Source organism: Pezoporus occidentalis, unplaced genomic scaffold (assembly GCF_034315485.1).
Source record: "Pezoporus occidentalis ecotype Australia unplaced genomic scaffold, CSIRO_AGI_Poc_V1 ctg151, whole genome shotgun sequence".
Classification (NCBI taxonomy): Eukaryota; Metazoa; Chordata; class Aves; order Psittaciformes; family Psittacidae; genus Pezoporus; species Pezoporus occidentalis.
The window spans coordinates 843741-865422 of record NW_026913328.1 but is presented as its reverse complement, the minus strand read 5'-3'; the positions used below and the strand labels follow the sequence as shown (position 1 = coordinate 865422).

At 40.9% G+C, this 21682-nt stretch overlaps 2 protein-coding genes across 8 annotated transcripts in view; one reads left to right on the top strand and one right to left on the bottom strand.

Annotated features, from left to right (window-relative positions):
• Window positions 1-1182: 1182 nt before the first annotated feature.
• Window positions 1183-17130, bottom strand: MCOLN3 (mucolipin TRP cation channel 3). Of its 7 annotated transcripts, none has more exons than XM_062611224.1 (14): window positions 16759-17130; window positions 14154-14383; window positions 12113-12280; window positions 11427-11580; window positions 10876-10960; window positions 10699-10795; window positions 9987-10086; window positions 7896-8008; window positions 7666-7815; window positions 5581-5682; window positions 5347-5469; window positions 4590-4796; window positions 4097-4226; window positions 1183-2466 (listed from the first exon to the last, which is right to left on the bottom strand). In XM_062611224.1, exons 2-14 carry the CDS (start codon window positions 14379-14381, stop codon window positions 2447-2449), a joined length of 1677 nt encoding a protein of 558 aa, XP_062467208.1. In that variant the 5' UTR covers window positions 14382-14383; window positions 16759-17130; the 3' UTR covers window positions 1183-2446. The 7 variants fall into 7 exon arrangements, with proteins under 7 accessions (XP_062467208.1, XP_062467204.1, XP_062467205.1 ...); XM_062611220.1 differs by lacking the exon at window positions 16759-17130 and adding an exon at window positions 16235-16360; XM_062611221.1 differs by lacking the exon at window positions 16759-17130 and adding an exon at window positions 16228-16332.
• Window positions 16328-21682, top strand: part of WDR53 (WD repeat domain 53) — a 58993-nt gene continuing 53638 nt past the window's right edge. The window contains exon 1 of the mRNA XM_062611232.1: window positions 16328-16338. The gene's annotated coding sequence lies outside the window, so the exon portion shown is untranslated. The remainder of the gene's footprint in view (window positions 16339-21682) is intronic.

The following is a 21682-nucleotide window of genomic DNA, read 5'->3' as shown; positions in this document are numbered from 1 at the left end:
GATCCTGCCATAACTATTCGAAGGCAAGTCACCATTCATCAACCTTTTCCTCCCCAAACCCACACAGCTGCGAGCAATGCTAAATTAGAAGCTGTGTGCTCCAGCAGGAGTAGCAGAGCGTGGTTTTCCATTGAATTTCTGTGTCTCAGTTGATTGACTTTTTAGCTGTAGCCCAAGCACAGGTCATTACTTAAAGACTCTAACAGAGATTTAACTGCAAAACAAGCTTCACAATGAAGTTTGTCTTTCAGGCAACAGAAACCAGTCTTCAGTGGAAGATTCCTCCTATTAGGAGTTGAATGAATCTCTATACAGTATCTTTTCCTGCTTTTGGAAACATGACTTCTCCCTGCTTCTGTAAAGCTGTATAGGAATCTGATATTTTAGAGTTCTGTCAAGTGTTGTTGAAATTTGTTGCCAATTTCGTAAGTTAACAGTGACAAGCATACACTCTGCCCCACTTCTGAATGAAATCAGACTACTACTTGCCTTGTAACTGTATTTACAAAGAAGTCCACAGCTGTTTACAAAATGCACTTGCATTTTGAGCAAATTATTAATCTTAGCTTTTTCTTAACTCTGTATGAAAAAGCTTTGCTAATAAGTCAGCTGCTTGCATTTGGGTGATCTTAAAAGTGCTTGCCATCCCTGTCAGAATTCCTTGCACAAACTATTTTATACAATAGTGATGTTCACGTTAGATATATTGTGTGGTGTCAAAGACCCACAAGGAGTTTAATGTGTCAGTAGAAAACACAGTCACTTAATATTTGCTTTTCAAGGCCAGATTGCCTTGAATCTTCTTGAAAAGCTTCAAAACTCTTCAATCTTAGGGGATTGTTGGAAGACAAGGACCTCAATACAGGAAACTCTCAGATACCGTGAATCATCTGTTCTGCCTACATGTCGCATTTGTTTTGCTTTTGCTGAATTTCACATAATGTACACATAACGTAAGGTTTAACACTTGCTTATTTGTTTCTATGACAAACTCTGAAATGCTGTTGAACAAGATCACACAGGAACAAGTCCCCACCAAGGTACACAGGAACTATGCTGAATACAAGAAATGCAAGCTCACATACTCCACACACTGTTTCATGCCAATTATTGCATACTGCTATATAAAAAATATTAACCTCACGACATATTTACTCTGAAAATGAATACTGGCACACCCAGTTCATACTGCAGCTGGAACTGTTTATTGTAGCACATTTACAATGTTTAAACATTCAGAAAGAACATGTTTAGTGTCCTCCACTTTTGTGCACAGCATTATACATTATCACACACCACTACAGGAATGTTGCTCACAAATGTAAGTTATCTAAAATATGCTTCCCTTTGGTTTTCTTTTCTGCTCCCAGAGTGAATGGACTACAGAAAATAAGGCATCCATTAAATGGTATCACAATCAACAATGTCCATAAACTAAGTTGTGAAAACTGAACTTTTATAAGATCTAATGTCTAAGACAGCAACCAGCAGTACCAGGTTATTAGATTGGTAGGAAACATCCCATTTCTAAAGCATGGAGAGATATGACTCTCAGAAACCTATCTTCTGTGTATTTAAATTAGTTTAGACTTCAGGTTTACAGACTTGTGTACCAGAGGAAGATATCAAATTAAAAAAAATAGATATTTTGAAAGTGCTTTTGTCTGACTTTTCCTTTAAAAATGTAAAGTCAGCACACTGTGAAGCTGAAGACTGTAACTGATCCTACCCAGCTCTGGGTATAGGAGAACATCCATATTTCTCCCCTCAACTCGCCCCTCAAGCTTCAGTTCTGGCCTGTCATACCTCTGGCCTCTCTGCAAAGAGGCTGCTATTTACATCAAGTGGTACTTATGCTCATAAAAATACCTGGTTTATGCTCTCAGTTGTATTTGAATGGGTTGTGCATCTATTCGCTGTAATGTCTCCAGAACCAAATTATACCAAACTTTATAGCTTTCATTTATTTGTACTATGACTGCAGATAAGCAAAAGATGCTGAGAGCTCTAGAGTGAGCTTTCATTCATTCAGTGATGGGTCAGCCATAGCCAGATAAAGCCTGCAGTACTGAGGGCTAAGTTGATGTTCAAAGTTACGGTTGTCTAGCACTATTTTTACTTGCTCTTGAAAGTTAGTGCATTTCTAGTCTACTCACATAATCTAGCCAAGTCTCTGAACACAAGACAGCTTTTTAATGCCCTCTGCACAATTTAACTGAGGAAACAAATAGAACAAAGCTAATAAAAAAAACAACCCCCCAAACCCCTGAACTAGTAATGAGAGTGCCTAATCAGAAAGTTTACCATAAGCTTCTGCCACAGGCTTACACTGTTTTTTGAGAAGAGCAAATTCAGGCTTTAGGTATAAGGTTTTCCACAAGCTCCACGTTACAGTTCTTGCAATATGTGCTCCTCTAAAGGCTCCATGATACGTTCCCACAATCCACTACATATGTTCACTACAACCTGTACAGGAGAGGGGGAAAGGTTGTCAGGTACATGCATCAAAATAACAATTTCATTGTACAAAAGACCTTAAAAATAATTCTGAACTATTTAATTACTAATTTGACATACCCTGATCAGAAACTGCTATGAATCACCATAAAACATTTTGAACATGTGAAAGAACTGAGCCTTGTATGTCCTGTAGGACCATATGACTAATTAAGGAGCAGAAGCCATAATAAAACATCAAGATACATACTTTTTTCTACAGATCATTTGTTTTAAAGTCAAACCAGACTGCCACAATAATAGAGCTAATGGAGCAATGTCCAGTATTTGCAGGCAACTGCAAAGTCAGCCCCTGATCTAGCTTCTAGAGAAAGAAACACACTATTTCCAGACAAAAAAACAGTCTGTAACGTTAGTGTGTGTGGTGTGAAGCATGCATGTGGATCAAGACATTTGGCACCAGGATAAAACAACTGAAGAGCAGGTAACCCATTTAGGAAACAAGGCTCTGAAATGCGGCACTTAAATGCCTGCAGCTCTGAGCCCACAGCCTGCAGCTGCTGGATGCCCAGTACTCCTGAAGAACAAGTTGCTTGAGAGTACCCAAGTTTTCCTTTTTGAATGCTCATCTAGAGGTCTATTCCCTGCCTTACAGTCAGTGGGAAAAGTACATCCCCACCCTGTCCTGCCTCATATTGGGTTTCTTGCCTGGTTAAACTGAGCTGTGTGCAGAAAAGGAAATATTAACATGTCTGTGCCCTTTACCCAGGAGCAAGATGCCCTGCTCTTCTTCATCACACACTTTCATCTCCAGTAAGGCTCTGTTTTCTCCCTGTTCTGAAATATATCCCCATCTCCTCCCCTTCATGAATATAACCTATGTGGCATATAGCAACAGAGCACACCAGAAAAGCCCAGTACCAAGGAGCTGCAAATGTCTTTGATCTTTTTAACCAAGCTGCAAATATTTTAAGGCTCCCCCGCCAAAGGACCATTCAACAAGCAAAACTCAAGAGTTGCTGCCAGCCAGGTTAAATATAAACCACGTATCCTGCAATCAGTATTCCTGAAGAAACAAAGCTTCAGATAACTGAAGCATTAAGCTCTCCATAGCGGAAGTTAGGCAATGCTTTTCCAGGTGCTATAATACCATCTTAAACTGCATGCTGTCCTAAAATCTTGGCAAGCTTTTCTCCCTAAGTTTCAGGCCCACTACCATTTAAGTTAGGACACCTTACTGCACAAAGCATCATTAAAAAAGTGGGTAAGAAGACACTGAACGAGTCCTGTCTATTGCAGTGAGTACAGGCAATGTTAATGCTTGCACATTATACATACGGGGTTCCCAAGCTACTGCATACACTGTCTAACTTTCTGTACTGTTTTTCATATTAAGCGATCCTTAATTTACAAGTTTCCTCACCTCTCCTAAGGAGTTTTTTGGCTGTGGACATTCTGCTAAAGTGCTCCATTCTGAAGTTTTAGAACTAGTTTAGGAATTTTATGTTAGGGGGATGGAGGGTTTCCCCTCCACCCACAAAAAAAATTAAGTGCTCTTCATAAATATTATAACAGGGACATGTTGTGGCATGCTGCCTTTGCATATACCTTAATGTATAATTTTAATACAGGTACATACCATTACAGCAACAGAAGAGGGATGCAGAGCTCTCCTCCTCTAACCTGTACCTGCCAGAGTTTGGCAAGTCTTTGCACTGTGATATAAATCTCTGAAGTTCTGTCTCTGGAAAGCCATCTTGCTGGTAGTGCTAGAAATTGATACTTAGTTAAACCTTTGACAAGGCTAAAACATAAAATAACCCAAATCCTCCCCAGACCGCTTTTCAGACATTGTTCAAGTCTGAAATTAGAAGATTAACAGAACTAAATATGAAATTACTGCTTTTTAGTAGGTATTTCGCTTCCATTGGAGCTGGAAATCAGATAGACTTGTAAGAAAACTGAAGGAGGAAAAGATTGCAAGCCTCTCATCATCACTCTACACCCTCTAAAGCAGCCATTATATTTATCTTTTATATTGGCATGCAGTGCAAGTCACAATATTGAGGGGGGTGAGAGTCTTGATAGCACCAATCTTTCATTTTTATTCCAAACAAAGAGTCCATGCTTACCTTGACAGTTTCATATGTATCTGTAATGAGTGCAATGAAGAGACTCAGCACCATATAGATGAACAGACTGATGAAAGAGTAGAGGTAGATCCTACTGAATAACCAAACCAAGTAACTTTTCTGCTGCATTTTTGCAAAGGTAGCAAACATGTCATCTCCATTGATCAGTGAAAAAAGACATTCAGAAACCATGTTCAGAGAGCGAAACTAGAGGAGAGGGAAGAAGACAAGTACATCCATCACTGCTTTATTTGGATCCAAAGGCTGTACACAGCGTGAAAAAAAATGCACAGCTGATGACCTGTTGCCTTGGATCTCTTTGTACACTCAAGAGTATGACAAGGTGCAAACAGTAAAACATTTGATGAGTGAGCAACGTTTGGCACCTCCTGCACACATACACATTCAATTCAGATAAGCCGATTTCACTTTTAAAAGGGACAAGGACAAAGTCTCCAAAGCTTAAGTCCAACACTGGTGTTCTGCAATATGAAAATTATTTCTCAAAATACCAGCACATGATTGGGAGTCACAGCAGCTTCCACTTCTGACTCAGAGCTTTCATAACTCAAGGAAAGTCTGATTGAGTCATGGAAGTCAGACTCCTCAAACAGAGCAACATCATGTTGAGGATGCACTATTTTTATATTAAGGGAAGCCTTGACATGGAAACTTAGAAGACAACAGCAGTAATCTCTCATTTGTTTGGAATCCATTCTGTTATTCGAGTTGACTTGTTTCATGGGAAGTATATTACCTTCACATGGTACGGTCCCAGCACAATCCATCCACAGAAACAGTAGCCCAAGTAGATCATAGCAGCACAACAGCAGAACCTCATTACATTGGGTAATGCTGCTCGCAGTGTTAGGATGAGAAGCTGCACAGAGCAATGCAAACAGTTAGAATTCAATCAGGCATTTCTTCCAGCCCTCTTATAGCAACAAACAGAATAAATACCAACAGCACGAAGATCCCAGAAGATCCTTACATTATACTTCTGAAAGAAACCTAGGTAGCGAATGACTCCAAGCCACACAAGCATAGTCGATGTTCCGAGAAGTATGCTACACACATCGTAACTTGTCAGACTCTAAAACAAAAAAAAAAAAGGGGAAATAAATAAAATATATATATCAAGTATTATAACAACTAAATTTAGAACAACAGGTTCTAAATTGCAACTCTCGTTACTACAAAGATCTGTTAAGAAAGATAGTTTATCTTAGCAACCTCTCCCATTAAAATTTAGTTTGGGGCAATATGCATTAGACAGCTGAAGTCCCACCAGAGAGGAAGGGCACTTTCAAGTGTAACTCATTTCCCATGCCTTTACATATATGGCTGTTTGCAAAACAGATCCTGACAAGACAAGCTTCATTTGCAAGGCCAACAGCACAGCAGCATGGTGGGTGCAGAGGCACCCCCTCTGTACATGGCTCACTAAGACCTGCAGAGTGGCACTGCAAACATTTTTATGCTGCTTCCAGGCCTCCAGTAACTGCTTCTGGAATCTGCATTGGCAGATTCCCCAGAGCAGCTTGGGAATCTCTCCACTGTATCCCAATGGACAGTGTAGATATGACTTTAGAACAGCAGAACATTGAAGGTTCTTCCAGTATGCAGGCAAAGCAGTTTGTAAGAAATAGCATGACTTGTCACCAGAGCTCAGGTAAGTACTAAGGAAGACCTTGTGAGGTAGCTAGGAACTGTGAGGCATAGACAGTTTCAAGGAGAAGACTAATCAGCTTCTAATTAATTCTAACCAGGCCTTCATTTATATTTTATTGGCTCTTCATTACCTTTTTCCACCTATACATACTGGCTGTTTTGTCCAAGTTAGCATATACCCTGTTCCCTGAATTGCAGCTCTACTCTGAAATGGTTCATGACAACTTACTGAGTAAGAATTTTTCTTTATTTTACGGTTTTAGTCTTCTAAGAGTTTTCTAATTTTTTATATTACTATAATTCATTTACAGCTTGACAAAACACAAATTTAGGCTACTTTAATGTGAACTTACTATTCAGCCACTAAATAACATGGAACAAGATCTTGTTATTATGGTCTGCAAGGCTTGCAAAATGAAGGGAAATGTACTTCATTAGAGAAGAGTTTTAGTAAAATACTCTCTTAGAACAGAAACATATAGAAAGAGATGTATTTATAAGATACTGGAATCCCAAATACAAGATCTTACTCCAACCATGTTCTTGTCTTCACTTCTCTTGAAGCAGGATGAAGCTATCTCTTAGCCAAGTTCCTCACAGCTTCTTCCTACTTAACAACTGAGTTTATAGTTCCTAAGGTAAGATAGGGCAGTTTGTACAGGGCATTTAGGATAGTAAAGCTGTCACCAGATGGATTTCAGGTCCATCCTTTCACCACTACTGTCCAAAGTCTGCTGTGTTGCAATGTCACACTTCAAAGTCTGCTAGAGATTTGGTGAACAACAACATTAGCTAAATATTAGAGTGCTTCAGGATTTATTTTAATAATTTTTCTTCCCTAATTCTGGTTCATATAATATGTTTTTAAAAGTTGGCCTTTTTTTTTTCATTATCAAGTTTATCTTAGATATTTTAGGCCTAGCTCCTGGCTGTGGCTGACTGTTCTGTACATGCTGAAAAACAGAAGCTGGGAAAGCAGCAAAGTGATGTTTAAGGAGAGAGTCTCTGTGCTGGTTAAACACTTGTTAAATAGGGAACAGAAAGTTAAATGCTAAATTAAAATAAAATAAATACATCATCAAATTAGCAAATATAAGTGGTCCTAAATGGAGAAGAGAGAAAGTCGTCTCAGACTTCCAGAGATTAAGTTAATTTTATTCCTTGGTGTCACAAAGAAGCAAAGGTAATTAAAACTAAAATATCTAGAGATAATCAGAGTTTTTTTTTAATCTCTCAATTGGAAACAACACATACCAGTTACAATTGCAGAGGAGAAGATGGGATTTTAAAACTTCATGCCACTACAGGACGAAGCTTAGCCAGCCTAAAGTCCTCTGACAGATTTAAACCTAACTGGGAGAGTGACAATCAGTTTTGCTTCTACCTGACGGTGTAAAAAACTCACCTTGGCTTGTATCTCCATCTTCAGAGTTGATCCAACAAAAGTTAAGACATCACTGACCATAATCATGATGTACCACCCATTGACAAATTCCATTTGATCACTGAAAGATACTTCTTTCTTATAATAATATAGGAAAAAGCTTACAAATTCCTAGGGGAAAAGAGGAAAGAAAAAGGTAAATCAGACTTACACAAGACATGAAGGCTTTCCAAGGAAAGACTTATACCCACCCTTTGGAGCTGAATTCCTTTAACCACTGATCGTGTGCAAAGGATTAGTGAAGCCAGACAAGTCAATATAACAAAAGCATCAAAGATCATCATGTAATGAGTGTTCTTCTGTACTGCAAGAACAAAAATGTACATATATATTCATAGTCAGATGCATTTCATCTTGTTGATCATCTTGAATATTGAAACAAGAATCAAGTTTCGATGTTGACTTTATTTATACAATTTAATTAAGAAAAATGTTAACATTTTTCCCCCAGAAGTTTATCTATCTGACGTATTTTCATGAGACACAAGTGCATCTGCACCATGGATACCACCACTTCCGTTAATTTAGGAAGGCTGATACCACATCAAAAATATACCAGAGAGAGTGCTTCTTACAGCGCGGCAGAATTTGAGGTGGGAGTTGTCCGTTTTACGATCACTGGAATGGCCTCTGGAGTGACAGAATGTGTCAAAAAAATATCCCAGGAACTATGTATCTTCTCTTCCAGACGAGTACTTGACTATCAGGTGGGTTTTCTGTCCTAGAGCAGCGCAGATAATTTGCACTGCTGCCCAGCTGGCCAAGACCAGCACTGAGCTAGACTTCAGTTCTCCATCTCTTATGTTACTAAAATTCACAGTCTTGATAAACTAAGGTAGAGCTGGCACAAAATTTGACAGCTAGACCCCCTTTTTTATGCCTATCATATTGCTGAAGCTTAATGAGACGATATATTTACATTTTTAATGCTAAAGAGTGATTGAGAAAAACAACTGAAATAAATTCAAGCTAAATTTTCAAGACATAGCAATTCTCCAAAATGCTGTACTGAAGTTCTAGTTGACTTCACAAACTGCACTACTCAGAAAAAGCACACCTTTTTGCTTATACCAGAGTCACTAACACATGTACCGTTGCCATTTCAACTGGGTTTGCAGTGTAGTCCAGAATAGCAACAACTTGTTATTGTCCTACTGTAATCATTACCTTTGTATTCGTCCTTGGCTTTCAGAAAATAATACAGGGTACTCCAGGAGATGATTTTGAAAACTGTTATAGAGGCAATCTACACAGGTATCAGATGTGGATTATTACAGAAGCCTGGTATCAAAACCTTCTTGCGCTGCTGCACTAGCAATCTTTTGGAGGTAGCATGCCATCTGGTGTGCATTTGTAACACGGCAACTAGCAAGTTACTGTGTAGTGAAACATGCATTTGCCAAAGTGGAGTGTTTCGTACTCTGTAATGCATTTCATTAAATTCCTCCAAATTTATTGCAATCCGGATCTTTAAAATAAAAGCCCAAAACTTCTCTTTTTCACTACCAGCTTTTAATTTCCATATGTAGGCACAGCAAAAGGGAAAGCGGCCAAGTAGAAAAATGGACCTGATTCATCCTATTGCTTAACTCAGCAAAAAATAAAAAAAAATAAATGGAATTTAAAGTCTTGAAAAGCTTCTGACTTTCAAAGAGATTATTTTCTCTAATCAAAAAAGATCTCAGGCAATGTTTTGACCAGACCCAATAGGTGCCAACAAGGGGTACTCTTGTGAGTAACTATTTAACATAATTTAGCCACACTGTGCATTTCTGTACACCAAAATACAAGCCAAACAACATTTCAGCACCAGTAGAAGTGTTTCTAGCCATTCCACTCTAGCAAGCCTTATCAACAGCACTTCCTTATCTTTCCTGGTGCTACGTCCTGAAATACGAATCGGTTTCTACTTTCCAACACTATCATGTGTCCTTCTGTTGCCTAGTGCTAGAACGGTTCACAGCCTACCTTAAGCAATGAAGAGCATAAGTTCAGTAGCCAAAGCTAGAAGGATTCACAGTGAGGTGTATCACTGGTTTGACACTATCAATCTAAGGTGCAAGGCTGGAGAACTGCTAAGGAAAGTAATGGTGTGGCTGGTTCCCAGGGTTTCAGATCAGAGGTTGAAGAACAATACCTTAGAAAATCAGGATTTAGAGCCAAGCCACTAGGGAATGTATGCGAAGAGTGCCTCATCTTTTAACAAAGGAAGAGTTTAACAAACATTGTGCTAGTGTGGCGAAAATTTAACATGAAAATTTGAATGTATTTATGTCACTTACTTGATCCAGAAACATGCCAGTCTTTACATTCCCTGATCTCTATGTCATTGTCTAGACTTATTTTGATTCTTCCACTGTGTGCTTTGTTATCAAACACTATCTGTATTAACAAAACAAACAAACAAACAAAAAAGTGTATGTCTTTTTAAAGTCAAACCATTACAAACGTAGCACACTGTAAGCTAAGCCTGCATAATGATTCAGAATAATCCTCCTAGGGAAGAAGTTACAAAATGTATTCAAGCCTAATGCAATTCCAGTTTATTCAAATAAATGCTGTCAAAGTGAAAAACAAACCTGGTGAACAATATATTTGCCATAAATTGCTTGATCAACTAGATACTAAATGAAATTCTTTTAAACTACAGCCTCATTCCTCTGTGATCTGAAAACAACCTTATATAGAAGCATCTCTCTAAAGAGAAGAGGTTTATGCTTTCATTATACTTCAAATGGACTAGAGCACAAAAGGCTGTAAGGCAAACAAGTGTTTCAGGACCACATCATGAACACTCAAAGCTTAACTTCGCACAGTGACAACCAGCAGTATTTACAGGGTACACTAACCCATGACAGAGTAATCCAGACACCAGTGTGGACCAGTCAGTGGTGCCCAACACTTCAGAAAGCACCTGCACAGACTGTGTATGGTAAATCAGCAGGAATGATTTCTCATTTTGAATAGAAAGACACGTGGCAGGTTTCCACCTACCCTTAGAGTGAAATCGTAACAGTCAGGGAGCTCGTGGTGACGAACAGTCTGGAGGTTGACTGCCTTCAGATTGAACTTGAGCTGCACCATCACCAGTCTGCAATAGAGCTCCGTATTAGCTTTTCACAGGGAAAATGCACAAATACCCCAATACAGGAGGTGCTATTTCCCCCTCACCTGTGGAAATCCAGAGTGAAATTCAAATTGTGCTTTCCCACTGTTGTGTTGTCTGATGGTATCATTGGCTCAACATACAAGCAGTCTGCAATGGATAAGGACTCACAACAACATCTCATGGGTTATCATGCTCTTTTAACTGTAATCTGCCATTCCTACTCCCGAGGCTGTAAAGAGCTGATGACTATAGCAGACAAGATAGCATGCTTAAGTGAGGGGTCATTTAGGAAGCCAGTTGACAAATACGTTGGCTTCCCTGACCACTAGCCAAGTTATTAATCATGAATTCACAGGGACTGCTCCTGAAATTAGCCCAAAATACTTGTGTTAGGTGGCTCATCACTCGGTCTGTGGCAGTAGACTAAAAGACCGTTACCTTGGAGGGCTAGAGGTTAGTTACACAGTAGTTTTCTTACCAGTTTTGGCTGGTAATAAGTTCAATACAGATCATGTGATAGAACTATACAGTACTGTGAGGGGGTTTTAAGAATTTATCATAAATGTAGGGTCCCCCCTCCCAAAGAACTGATAGAACAGATGAGGTTCATCACCAGTCACAATCTCTGGGTCTATATCAAAGGTGTCATTTCCAGGAGAGATGATTCCTCGTTTGTAGAACTGCTGACAGAGGGCCAGAGCTGTCTCTTCTGCTCCCTTCTTCTCATAAGCATGGTTTCCAACAGAGATGTTGGGCAGCTGTAAGTACTAAAGTTCAGAACAAACAGACAAACCAACTTAGATGGCACCAAAACTGTTAGTCTGAAAAAACCCAGCCAACCAGAAAACAACCCAGAAGTGTTTGGATCTGTGCCATAACCCATCTTTTTTATTTAAAATGAAAAAAGAACTTGGAAACCTACACCACACTACAGCTGAGTTCTCAAATACTTCAAGATATTTGACCAAAAAAGTAAGTGCAGGATTTTGATCTAGATACCTTTTTGCTTATTACTTTTTTCTCTTCTCCTTACTAGAAAGTCTAATTTGATACTTGCAAAGAACTCTGGCACAAATCCAAGGACTGCATATTTAGTGCAGAAGTAGTATGCTGATTAGCTTTAAGAATGTTGCCACAGTACAATGCTCTGGCAGTGACAGAAAACCTAAATGAGTCAACACTCTAATCTTAAGCAACAGGCACAGAAGTTGTTTCAGGCACCATCAGGGAAGGTGGAAGAAGGAAAGGTACCCAGGTAAAGAGCATATATATAGCATATATTGCAGCAATAGTCCTTACCTGGTTTATTGCAAAGAATATCTGGTCATAGACATCTGTTTGTGTGTATACAGCATAGGTATCATCCATTCTGTCCATGTATCCTTTCAAGAAGAGATGTTTGAATGCAACAGTGTTCTCTTCTTTGAAGGCAACCACCATTTGATTGCTCAGTCCAAAAACCACCAGCTGAAAAAGACATTTATATTTCCTGTTCAAAGACAAAGTTGGCTTCTGGATTAGCATATGAATTCTGTCCTACAAACAGCCACTCTTTTGTCACGCTGGTAGAAACGGCAGTTACACGCAGACTACTCCATTTCACAGACGGTCAAAAGAAAGTTTGACCTTAAGGAAACAATGGGTTTCCAGAATGTCCCTTTAACACATTTACCAGCATCTTGGCCAAGGACTCGCATTTTTACAAAGAAAAGGATACCATCTCAAATTCAAGCTACCTATATACTGTTACATGTGCTTTGTTAGTTCAGCCTGACATTAATACAACTTGCCTTGGGGAATATCAGTGTTCTTCAGGCAAAAAGGCAGGACAGGACTTAGCCAGACCCTGCTTTGAAGTCCTTACTCCAGCACACAAAAAGCAAATTGAGGACAGAAAACCAAGTATTTCTTCCTCATGTTTCAGGAAAGGTGCTTTGAGAATAACCAATCAAAACTGTGCTTGTAACAGCCTAACCTCTGACAAACTAATATAACAAATATACTCCAACAAATAATAGCATAAACCCCTGCTTGCTACTATCCAGATTGGAAAAGTTTTCTAGAAGAATATGATATATTGTTTGTGGGAGCTCACAATTTTCTTCAGTGACTTATTGTTTCAAATCTAGTGCCAAGAGCATTGTGAAGAAACTCATCAGAGATAAGTCCGAATCAGTAGTCTACAGATAAGTTTTACGGTCGTGATGCAAACTGGATATGTAGATTTTGATAAGGATAACTCAGTTAGAGAGATACTAAAATGCTCTGTGGGCAAGCTCCATGTGCTGGGCACAAGGAATACACCAGCAAATCAACAGTGCTAAGACTGAATTACCTACAGGCCGTTTCTTTTTCTGAAAAGGCTAAATCAGCACTGGTTTCTTTCTTATTTAGGTTCTCCCACCATCAAATTTTATTTCTAGTTGCAAAATGAGACAGATGACAAGGAGAGGATGATGATACATTTAAAACTGAAGCAGAAAGGAAGGGATACAAACACAACGCCAGATGTATAGCAAGAGAACTATTATTTCTGCAGTTTGTCACATCAGTCACGCAACCATGGAAAACATTCTTCACTATACTTGTATTGTCATGGCACCAACACCACCATAAAGGTAAATCACATGCAGAAAAGTCTGAAGGATCATCATTTCAGGCACTGGAGAGGCTTTGTGAAAGATCTTCTTCCTCCTTAACCACAAAACTTTGAGACAAACTGTTGCCTTTTGTGCAGCAGATAAATGTGTTGACATCTATGGTGCAAGGCTGAGTGACAGGAAGACTGGAGCAGAATTTCTGTTTTTTTTTTCAATACAAGAGTTTGTATACCATACAAAAGATACAAGCAAACATGGTGAAAAAGCCACCCGTTTCAGTTCTTATAACCGTGACATTGAAACTTGAACAACTGTTCCTTCCCTCAGACACTCGCAGGGAAGAAGTTATTGGGGGAATAGACACCATCCTTTAGGGGAAGAAAAAAAAAGTAATGTAAGAAGTCAAGCTAAGCACTTAAACATGGTTCCTTTCATCTCTACTCTTAGGAAAGCTATTTTTTCAGTCAATAGTTTTAGGAGAAAATTATGACATAGAATCATTAAACCATAGAATCACAGGATAGTTAGGGTTGGAAAGGACCTTAAGATAGTCTAGTTTCAACCTCCCTGCCATGGGTAGGGATGCCTCACACTAGACCTAAGCTACATATATGCAACTAAGACAGTTTTGCAGTCTATCTTCTCCCTTTCTCTGCACCACGCCACAAACAGCATTTGTCACCGGCACGCGTTTGACTTCCCATGAGGTAAGAAGAGTCCCTGCTCCCACAGTTACTCACCTGAACAGTAACCATTGCTATTTTGAGTAGCTGAATCCCAAGTTTCCAAGGTTTCCTGCCCCGGGCCCAGAATTTCTCACATGGGTTCATGAAGAAGAATTTTAATTTCCTTCTAAGCTGGTCTTCCAAAAGTCCCTCCTGTGATATTGACAGGTGTCGTTTGTAACTGCAAAGGTTTTCATCATCATGAGCACTGCAGCTGCTCACAGCCACTTCAGGATTTTCCATTTCTGAAATGAAGAGAAGCTCATGTCAGTCAGAAAACAGGCAAGCATGAATACAGTAGCATCAGATCAGTCTGCACTGACAACTGGATCCAAAGATGTGTACCTTCTGTGAAACGCACTTGAACATAGCACTGAATTTAAGACCTTCTTCATAATATTGCACATGTTCTGCAGATCCCTAAGAAAAGTTTGGCAAGCTCTTAAATTGCAGATAGACTGTCAGGACGCTTATTTGATAGTGGAATTTCTGTCCCTTTGGAATTACAGAGTCACTTGCTAAAAACTTGCTTCCTCTCTTACTTGCCACCATCATCATATATGCAAGACATCCTGACTCACTTCCTTCTGTGTCCAGAAGAGTACCAAAAGCCTCTCATGAGCATTCAGTTTTCTGGAAAACTTACCTATTTCTGTAGCTAGTATTTCCCCCATCTCCAAGCCCACTGTCCAGCCCTTGAAGGAAATGGAATTTCCAAGACAGGCAGCATTTTTCTTTGACATTAGTATTAGCACTCTTGGAAATGGGGACCCAGCATGCAAAATTGCAGTTCAGATAAATTACCTGAGTGCATCAACTTGTCATTTAGCAAGATTATGTCTATTTCTTCAACCATAAAAGACTGAGTGCAAAGCAGTGGTGCTCATGAAGCAGACAAAAAGACCAAAAGGTGATTGTATCCAAGCATCGTGATTAGCTGAAGAGGCTCATGGTTTAGATGAGTTTGAGGGGAAAGATTGGAAGAGAACCTATAAACACAGTTTGAGATGTTACTCTCCATAGTATTCAACATGTTTAGATGTTCATCTGTTATTAACTTCACTGACTCCCATTTTATAAATGTTTTATAAAGTACTTAACAGGTAGCCGGGAATGTTTATTTCAGATAAAAGATTCCTGACATTAAGAACAGAGGAGACAGCCTAGGTCGTGAATGAATTTAGACATGTGCTATATTGGACAAATCATTTTCAATTTGCATAAAGAAAGTTTCTCATAGAATTTAAACAACAAATCATCACCAAGATAAATTTTTAAAAACACACAGATCACATCCCCTCTCCTCCAGCAGCCATTGCACACGCCGGAACACGAGGCTGCTTTCAGATACGATTCAAGACCTTGAACTTCCCCAGATGTCAGAGAGGGCAAGAAAAGTTCTGAATCAGCAGTTTAACACTAAGAACAGGCCCATAAAAGCAGGCTTAAGATAAATAAAAAGAAAAAATCAGCTCCTGTTTTGCCAGGTCGCCATTGTCCCGCAGGATACAGCATGCCACCGTTCCCACTCGTCTTTCTTACCGCTGATCATTTCCAAGTGAAGCCCTACTCTGATACTGCAATATTCCTGACAAAGTACGTGCTTGATTTACAAATAAACACATAGATAAATACATAAATAATACTTCTTGACCTCACGGTACCGGCTGGAGTTGATGTCCCACGCAAACACAACGCACAGTGTTAGGCGGAGGCAGCCCGGGCCCCGCAGCGGAGGTACCGCAGCGGCAGCGCCCGAACCCGGCGGCCCCTTTCCCCCCGCCCCGTCGCCGCAGCGCAGCCCGTGCCGTGCCCCCGCCGCTCCCCCGAGCCGCCACGGACGGCTGAGCAACGCACTTGGAGCCAGCCGGGACTCGCTCAGCCTGTCAGGTCGCGCCGCCGCCGGTCACCGGCGATTCCCCGGCAGCAGCCGCCTCCGGCCTCTCCCGCAGTCCCGGCCACGCGGGCCCGGCGGGCGCTGATTTACCGGGGCATCCCAAAGCCAAGAGCTGGAGGCCGAGGGCACTGCTTCGCGCTTTTAAAGGAGAGGCTGCGGCGTACAGCGCACGGCGTACAGCCCAGGGCATACCGCATACCTGCCGCTGGGGCGTGCCGCTGCCGGCGAGGTCCCGCCGCTCCCTGCCCTGCTGTCGCGCAGGCAGCGAGACCGGGGCTGCTGGTGCCGCGGAGCGGAGCGGCCGTCACACACACCCCGCCGCTACCGGTCCCGCTCCCTGTCCCCGTCCCCCTCTCTCCCGGCCGGCGCGGCTCCAAGGCGGGCAGGTCTGGGGTCTTCGGCGGCCTCCGCCAGCCCGTCCCAGCCCCGGGGGCAGGGCTGGGCGCGCAGAGCGTCTGTCACCTTCTGCTTCACATCTCCGCGAGTGAGGGCTCCCCACGGGACATAAACTCTCTGAAGTATGCCGCCGTAATGCCGCCTCCAGATTTATTAACCTGGGCTTCTGCACCAGGAGGAAAAAAAGGTAACGCTTACATTATCGTTAGTTGTGCCCCATCTGTAATAGAAATCCCTTTTCGGGTCACAGAACTGTAGTTACAAAGAGCAGCCAGCGGCACAGTGAGCGAAGTGGAATGACTGACGTGCTTGAGTTATTGCACTTACATGCAATTAAGGGATTAAAGTTATTAACTGGACTTCAAGGAAACGGTCTCCTGTCCTGGGTCTCGGCCACTTTCACCGCACCGTGGACACGGTCCCCTCGGTGTTGCTGCCTGGCGGGGGCAGTGCCCGGTGTAAAGCCCGGTTACGGTAGCTGCGCCCGGTCACCAGCTGCCCAGCTGCACCAGCTGCAGGAACCTGTGAGAGCGCTGGTGTGAGAGGAAGAGGGGAAATAAGGACAAGGCTAAACCAAAAAGAGCGGGCATTTTAAGAGAGCTGTAGAGACAGGCATGGCAGGCAGCAAGGATTCTTTCTGTCTGCCGTAAGGAGGGTGGATGGTCCCTGCGTGCCACCAGGAACGAGCACTGGGTACTCCACAGAGAAATCAGAGAAATACACTTCGGAGCTCCTGCGTTTTACATCGCAGCAAAGCAGACTAAATTATTTTTATGCGTCAAAAATATGAAAGCTGTGGAACACAAATCTTCATATTACCGAATCGCATGGGACCACCTGAACCTCCTTCCCGGCCGGGGAAGTTCCCCTGGCAGCTAATGGCGAGGAGGCGCCGGGCGGCCCTGACAACGGCGCGGCGGCAGGGACTCTTTGGGGCCGGGCTGGCGGTGCCGCGCAGGTAGGAAGCGGCCCCGCGGCGCCGGTGGGAGCGGGTGAAAAATGAGAGGCCTGAGGACACGGGCAGCAGCTGGCAGGGAATCACCGCTGGGCCGGGCCGAGGCTGCGGCGAGGAGCCCGCGGCCTGCTCCGTGAGATCGAGGCTGCCTCAGCCGCCCGCGTTCATCGCGCAACCGGCCAGCGGGCTCCGCGCCTTCCTCCGCCCCTCGGCCTTCGGGAGGGGAAGGGCTCCCGGCAGGCCCTCGGGGTGGCTGTGCCACAGGCTGGAGGGTGCTGGTGAGGAGAGGGGTTGCAAACACCCCCCGACCCCTGAGCTGCTGCACATGACAGTCAAATTCACACGCACCAGTCCAGTGTCCAGTACGAGCTTGTCCTCCAGCAACCACCGGAGGTTCTGTCTGGGCCAGTAAGGGCAAGATCATAATAAAGCCATACTTCCATTTTCACACCTTTTTTTCTTCTTGCATTTATGGCTTCATTTCAATAGCCAGAGGTATCATCATTGTTCCATCATCTGTCAATTCACCCTGTTTGAAATCGTGTGCTTTTGGCTGCTATCCTGTCCACGGGCAGTATGTCCATAACTGAACTATCTATTGTGCAATGAAACACTTCTGTACTCCTTTTGTTTGTTTTCAGTCTGTCCCTTGGTAAGCTCATGTGATGCCAGCTAGATCTTGTATTACAAAAGAGGGTGAATAATCACCCCCTGCTCACTTTCTCCATGCCTCTCATGATTTTATTGACTTCTATCATAGCCTCTTTAGTCCAGGCTACAAAGAATTCTAGTTTATTCCCAGTATAAAACATATCTTCAATATTCCATGTTATATCCTTTCCAATTCTATTTCTTATTTCATGAGAGAAACATAACACAGTATTATCCAATGTTTTAATGAAGTTCTCAGTTTTGCTGTCTATGTCTTTCTTATTAATTCTTAACCTAATTTTACATTAACATTCACATACTTATCATCCCAGAGCCTGTAACTACCTCTACTACTTTCTATCAAATAACAAAATCTACACCTGGTTCAAGTAGGCCTGATTTTATGAGAAGTTGTACCTGTGAAATCAGGTACATTCAAATAGAACCATTCATATGCTGAAATGATTTGGCAGTTGCCAAAACTTCAGCTTTACTCTCTAAATCTTATACAATGAAGTTGTGTCCAAATATGCACAAGAATTATTCATAACACAAACTTTAGGTATTTGTATTATTTGGTCTTTGTGTAGAGCAAAGTAGAATAAATGTAATTAAAGTGAACACTGTATATGAACTTCTGGAGAGACTACATCATTCTCATGACAGTACTTTTAACAAGTTCCTGAATGTTTACAGACAGAAATGTGACTTTTAGCTTGACAGTGACACGACAACAAAAAGCAAGTAGCACCTGGTTTTGATAATTTCCTTCTAGTGCTTTTGTTAAATGGAAGGGCTCTCAATTCTTCTGTCATTGCAAATTGTAGTAAATTGCAGTGCTAAATTAGTAATGGACACAGGCTTGACCTTCAACCATTCAATTAGGCAACTAATGAATCATTCTGTGTCCTCACTTAAGACAGCATCTTTTGTGGCACTGAGAGCTAATTCACTTTCCCCTGGTGCAGTACCTAGCAACTTCACGCCTTTGGTTTATAACTAAATGTTTCAGTACACTAAATGATTAGGAGAACACTCTGAGCTTATTTTTTTTCTTGAGACTAATGTTGAAAATATTACAGGCATCTATAAATAAACTAGGCTACAAAATGTCAAAGTTGTCAAACATTTACTTGGGTTTTAACAATTAAATAATGTAACACCGTGTTCCAGTGAAAACTGACTGAAAAATCAGACTGAACATATTTAATGGAATTTTTGACTCCACAGAATCAGAGAATGGTTTAGATTGAAAGCCCACACTTAAAGCTCATCCAGTTCCAACTCCCCTGCCATGGGCAGGGACACCTTCAACTAAACCAGGTGGCTCAAAGCCCTGTCCAGCCTGACCTTGACTTTTAAAAACCTCTATGGCAACTGATTTTCAAGAGCTGGGGGTTTTTTTGGTTGGTTTTTTTTTGGTTGGTTGTTTTTGTTGTTGTTTTGTTGAGGGTTTTGTTTTGTTTTGGGTTTTTTGGTAGGTTTTGTACTAATAAATTAAATTATGTTAATTTAAATGTAATTTCCAACCTCTGTTCTCAGTCATAGAATTATGAATTTACATAAGCATTGATGGAAAAGCATAACACAATTGCACAATTCTGGACAAATATGCATATTAGAGTCCTTTCTAAATAAGTGATAAATATCCCTAAGAGGATAGGAACTAACCACAGATTAAAGAAATTATCTTTTTGTCATATCTTCAGACAGTCCTCTAATACAGACACCTTTTTTTTCATGGTTTTCTTGGTAGGATTTGGTACTTTGTGTAAAAACTTAGGGAGTGAAAAAATACCAAAACCCTGAAGCAAGAGGTAACTTCTGAAAATACCAGCTTTTATCTTACACATTAAGAACCATTAGGATTTTTGTTCCTTTATTTCTGTTTTGAAGAGGAGGAGTGCAAAAGATTGCTTTTCAATAGCTATTTAACGTTCTCAGTGCATGCGGGTTTCCTGCAGTGAGCACCTGTGGGTTAGTAGGTTATTTAATCCTGTATAAAACCCCAGCTTTGCATACATACTTTGTGAACAGCTATGGACTTGGTAGTGCTTCCAGAGAAGTCTTAGAAGTTCTGCCTTTGCTTTCTTTGAAGGCCTTACATGTTTCCTAACCACTGACAATCATATGCCCACAGAATGACAAATGGACAGAGGCGATATGGTGTTAGGGGTATTGTAAAAGGAGATAATTACCTTGTACTTTTCTATCTGTCTGCTTTCCAGTTGGTGAGGTTCTGTGTACCACAGATGGAACCATGAACAGTCCTACCAGTTGCGCTCTTCGTTTGCAATTCTTAGACATCAATACTTTTTGTATTAACGTATGCAGAGTCACCAGTACTGCCCTTAGCTGCATAGTGCTGTGTGTGCCTCTACACCTGATTCTTTCAGTAAAGGAGGAGGAACTGCATTTACTGGGAGACAATTTTCAAATGTTTTAACTGTTTTTATAGGTATAAGATACTTGAAGTCAGTTGAAGGAAAAGGGATGTTTTTACTTGCAAATTATTGTACTAAACATAGGCATGTGACTTATCTCAGCCCTTTGCGTTTCCTCTATTCATGTGACTTATGGTTTAGGTTACTCAGAAGAAAAAAAAAATCAACATTTCCAAATTGGCTTTGTTTCAGCGTATAATTAGGAAATGGTGAAATAAACCAATGTGACAGTAGCATATATGAGATGGTTCATACTGTTCTTCAACTGATTTGTAGAGTAGCTGGCCTCTCCTCCTGTCCTGGAGGACTGTCTCTTTTATCCAGAGGTGTGAAGGTTGATTTCAAATTAGTCACAGAATCCATTTATAAAATGGGTCACAATATTTTTTACATAACATGTACAAGGAGATGGATAAGAAATAGCTTTGCACTTTTATTGTTAAATAAAGGAAAATTAGCCTCTTTTAACCATCTGAATTGACATGCACTCTAAGTTAAGTGTTTCAGTGCTATAAACTATGCATATTTTTCAGTGTAGAGGCTTCTTTGAAAGATTATAACTGGGAAGATATATTGAATATTAAACATAAATATATTGCCAATGTTTGTAGTGTTGTGCCTGACAAAAAGACTGGGAGAACGAGGGCAGAAAAAAACTCCTAACTTTCTTCTTTACATTCACTATACATAACTTGTGAGGGCTTTTTAATCTTCCAAAAACATCATCCCTTACAAGGCAAGAGTTTCATAATTCTGAAACATTAATCTGTTTGGCATTGGCATTATCATTACCTTTTGGAAAAAGTGTAAGATTAAATTGCTAGTTTTTCAGATGGATTAATGAAGGGGCTGTATTTGCAATAATGACTGAACAACAGAGAAATGCAGTAACATTCCATACATGGATGCAGCTTGTCACCTGTGATCTGCATGATTCAGAACAACAGAGAAAAGAGCTTGAGGCTTTATAAGTATATTTTTCTATTTTGATTGGAGTGAAAAAGAAAAATGTATTACTGTAATAAGACTGTCAGACTCTGCTCCCATTAAAGTTAACAGCAAAATTTACCTTGAATTCTTGGGAAGTTAACACAGACCCAAAGACAGGCTATAATCCATGACATTTATCTTGGCCATCAATGGTCATCTCCAAATGAAAATTCAGATTGGAAGCTAAAATTATATTGATTGCCTCTGGAGT

Bases quoted from the DNA above. Each gene is read 5' to 3' on its own strand.
- MCOLN3 (XM_062611224.1), bottom strand. From the start codon at position 14,381: ATGGAAAATCCTGAAGTGGCTGTGAGCAGCTGCAGTGCTCATGATGAT. The intron at 12,281-14,153 runs GTGAGTAACTGT...TGTCTTTTTCAG, and splicing joins TAGCAATGGTTACTGTTCAG to CTGGTGGTTTTTGGACTGAG. The intron at 10,961-11,426 runs GTGATGAACCTC...TATCCATTGCAG, and splicing joins AGACCCAGAGATTGTGACTG to ACTGCTTGTATGTTGAGCCA.